The sequence below is a fragment of the Aotus nancymaae genome, unplaced genomic scaffold (genome assembly GCF_030222135.1).
Source record: "Aotus nancymaae isolate 86718 unplaced genomic scaffold, 86718_ANA_hifiasm-v0.15.2.pri h1tg000003l, whole genome shotgun sequence".
Classification (NCBI taxonomy): Eukaryota; Metazoa; Chordata; class Mammalia; order Primates; family Aotidae; genus Aotus; species Aotus nancymaae.
Genome location: NW_026988414.1, coordinates 58,082,152 through 58,085,674, shown reverse-complemented (window position 1 = coordinate 58,085,674; position 3,523 = coordinate 58,082,152). Strand labels below are relative to the sequence as shown.

The 3,523-nt window shown below is 51.7% G+C and overlaps 1 protein-coding gene across 1 annotated transcript; it reads left to right on the top strand.

Moving 5' to 3' along the window:
• Positions 1–278: 278 nt before the first annotated feature.
• On the top strand, positions 279–2,009 carry LOC105718030 (cyclin-dependent kinase 16-like). Its single transcript, XM_021675966.2, is given in 2 exon segments — positions 279–812; positions 814–2,009. Coding segments are annotated over 2 exon segments (1,494 nt in total). The 5' UTR covers positions 279–311; the 3' UTR covers positions 1,807–2,009.
• The last annotated feature ends 1,514 nt before the right edge of the window (positions 2,010–3,523 follow it).

Genomic DNA, 3,523 nt, shown 5'->3' with positions numbered 1-3,523 from the left:
CCGTGAGCACTCGGACTCAAGCGGGCGCCAACGAGCCCGGGGGCACAGCCCGCAGCGGCCAAGCTCATGGCCGGCTGAGCAGGATGCCGCCTCCGCCTCAGCCACCACCGCCGCCGCCGCCGCCGCCTCCTCCTCCTCCTCAGCCGGCGGCGGCCCGGGCCCAGCAACCATGGCCGAAAACTACTGGGACGGGCGCCTGCGGCGAACAGGAGGAGAAGGAGGTCGCAGGGCCTCATCCCGGGCCGCCGCCCCAGGCGCCGCCTCGCCGGCCCCGCGGCTCTGAGGTTGCTCGCGCGCCCCCACCGATCTCCATGGATCGGATGAAGAAGATCAAACGGCAGCTGTCAATGACACTCCGAGGTAGCCGAAGCATAGACAAGACCAATGGTGCCACTGAGCAGATGGGCCTGGATGAGAGTGGTGGTGGTGGTGGCAGTGACCCTGGAGAGGCCCCCACACGTGCTGCTCCTGGGGAACTTCGCTCTGCACGGGGCCCACTCAGCTCTGCACCAGAGATTGTGCACGAGGACTTGAAGATGGGGTCTGAAGCGGAGAGTGATCAGGCTTCAGCCACATCCTCGGATGAGGTGCAGTCTCCAGTGAGAGTGCGCATGCGCAACCATCCCCCACGCAAGATCTCCACTGAGGACATCAACAAGCGCCTGTCGCTACCAGCTGACATCTGGCTACCTGAGGGCTACCCTGAGAAGCTGATCCTCAATAGCCCCATCTTTGACAAGCCACTCAACCACCGCCTCCGTCGTGTCAGCCTGTCTGAGATTGGCTTTGGGAAACTGGAGACAAGTTTCCCAAAAGCTGGACAAGCTGGGCGAGGGTACCTATGGCACCGTCTACAAAGACAAAAGCAAGCTCACAGACAACCTTGTGGCGCTCAAGGAGATCAGACTGGAACATGAAGAGGGGACACCGTGCACCGCCATCCGGGAAGTGTCTCTGCTCAAGCACCTCAAACACACCAACATTGTTACGCTACATGACATTATCCACACGGAGAAGTTCCTCACCCTTGTCTTTGAGTACCTGGACAAGGACCTGAAGCAGTACCTGGATGATTGTGGGAACATCATCAACATGCACAACGTGAAACTGTTCCTGTTCCAGCTGCTCCGTGGCCTGGCCTACTGCCAGCGGCAGAAGGTGCTACACAGAGACCTCAAGCCCCAGAACCTGCTCGTCAACGAGAGAGGAGAGCTCAAGCTGGCTGACTTTGGTCTGGCCTGGGTCAAGTCAATCCCAATAAAGACGTACTCCAGTGAGGTGGGGACATCGTGGTACCGTCCCCCTGACATCCTGCTTGGGTCCACGGACTACTCCACTCAGATTGACATGTGGGGTGTGGGCTGCATCTTCTATGAGATGGCCATAGGCCGGCCTCTCTTCCTGGGCTCCACGGTGGAGGAACAACTACATTTCATCTTCCGCATCTTAGGAACCCCAAGTGAGGAGACGTGGCTAGGCATCCTGTCCAATGAAGAGTTCAAGACCTACAACTACCCCAAGTACCGAGCCGAGGCCCTTTTGAGACACGCACCCCGACTTGATAGTGACGGGGCTGACCTCCTTACCAAGCTGCTGCAGTTTGAGGGTCGAAATCGGATCTCTGCAGAGGATGCCATGAAACATCCGTTCTTCCTCAGTCTGGGGGAGCAGATCCACAAACTTCCTGACACTACTTCCATATTTGCACTAAAGGAGATTCAGCTACAAAAGGAGGCCAGCCTTCGGTCTTCATCAATGCCTGACTCAGGCAGGCCAGCTTTCCTCGTGGTGGACACCGAGTTCTAAGCCACAGACAGAGGCCCCAGCAGGCAGCGGCTGGAGGGATGCCACACCCCTCACAGGGCAGCCCCCAACTACATCTTCCCTGCTTACTCTCTGCCTACCTGCCTGAGCCATGTTCACCTGCCCACTTGTCCCCTGCTTCCTGCCCAAACACCCGACCATTGGCCTGTCTGCTGGGTGCTAACAAAGCTCTCATCACTCCTTCACTTGGTCTGTCTGTCTCTGTCTTTGTAGTTGCCGGCGGACAGCATGGTCATGCCAGCCTCCCACACTGAGGCCAGGCCTACCCCTCATCATACCATCCCCCAGGACCACTACCCCATGGCCAGCCAGGGGTCCAGAGCTAGTCCAGGCTGAGGATCTCAACTCAGACAAGATGGTGACAAAACATTAACTTAAGATCATTGTACTTTCTCTACCTTTGGGGACTAGAAATCTTAAGTGAAGGAAATCAGGGACTGTCCAGATGCTTTGCTTTTAGCCAAATTAGATTTCCAGTAAATACTTCTAATCATTCCCAGATACTCCGATTTTAGTGAAATGCTATTACATACTCAATGGCCGATCAATAGAAGCTTTAATAACAGTTAAGAGAAAGGGTAATTATAGGCTGAAATTCTAAGCCAAAGGTCTTGGTTTAAAGAAAAGACTCAGCATTCAGGAAAATAGAATGTCCACTTTCTATATTCTTATCCATTGTAAGCCCTGGCCAGAGTAAGAACTGTTTACATTTTGCCTGTCTAAGGATGCAAGAGTTGGTTTTATGAAAACCTCAGATGACCATTGACCCAGTGTTTTGAAACACTTCTCGAGTTCCTTCCTATCTCTGCCTCCCATATGCTCTTTTCTATGACAACTGAGAAGCCAGTGGTGGAGTCAGTTTATAGTCAAGCCTGCATGTGAGCAGCAGCACAAGGAACTGGAGATCAAACAGAAACTCACAGAATCAGATAGACTTCTTCTGCAGACTCAAATGACTTATACTTGGGAAGTTGGGTGGTGCTTGGAAGTGAACCCTGCAAACTTTGCCCCTGAGTATCTCTCTGCATGCAGTGATATTTGTCCAAGGCAGAGAAAGAGTCTGTAGCTGAGAGAATCTTGAAAACAAAGGTCCACAACATCCTTCGATAGCTCAGCTGGTAGAGGGGAGGACTACAGGGGTTTGAAGAAAACAAAGGTCAATCCCAGAAATGTCCCTTCTATGAATTTTTAAATCAAAGACATGCTAAGAGAAAGCAGAATAACTATAAAACATACATTTGACTTTCTGATTTCTTATCTTGTCATTGTGTCATGACATTTCATTACCAAAACTAACCCAGCTTCCCTTCAAATTCTTCACTACCTTCCCAGCCATGATACTGGTTCTTACCGCAGGGCCTAAGTACCTGCTACTGGTTAGTGGGATGCACATTTGGTGACACATCTACTCGTTCTCCTTGTTTATTCTTCAGGACAACTATGTTTTCAACTGCAGATTAGCGTAGACTTTCAGTGACTAGTAGACATAGTAGTTAATGTGTAAAGCTGCCCGATGTAATAAGCACAGCCTCTAGTAGACAAAGTAGGTTTCTCTATTCCCAAGAGAATGGTACGCCCCCATGGCCTTGACCAAGTGTCAAGTTAAAATCATTGGCAAGGCAGTATGGGAAAACTCACATCACAGGTGGCCACATCCTATTAGGGATCTCAAAAATAAAAGTAGAGAGCTGTATAATTC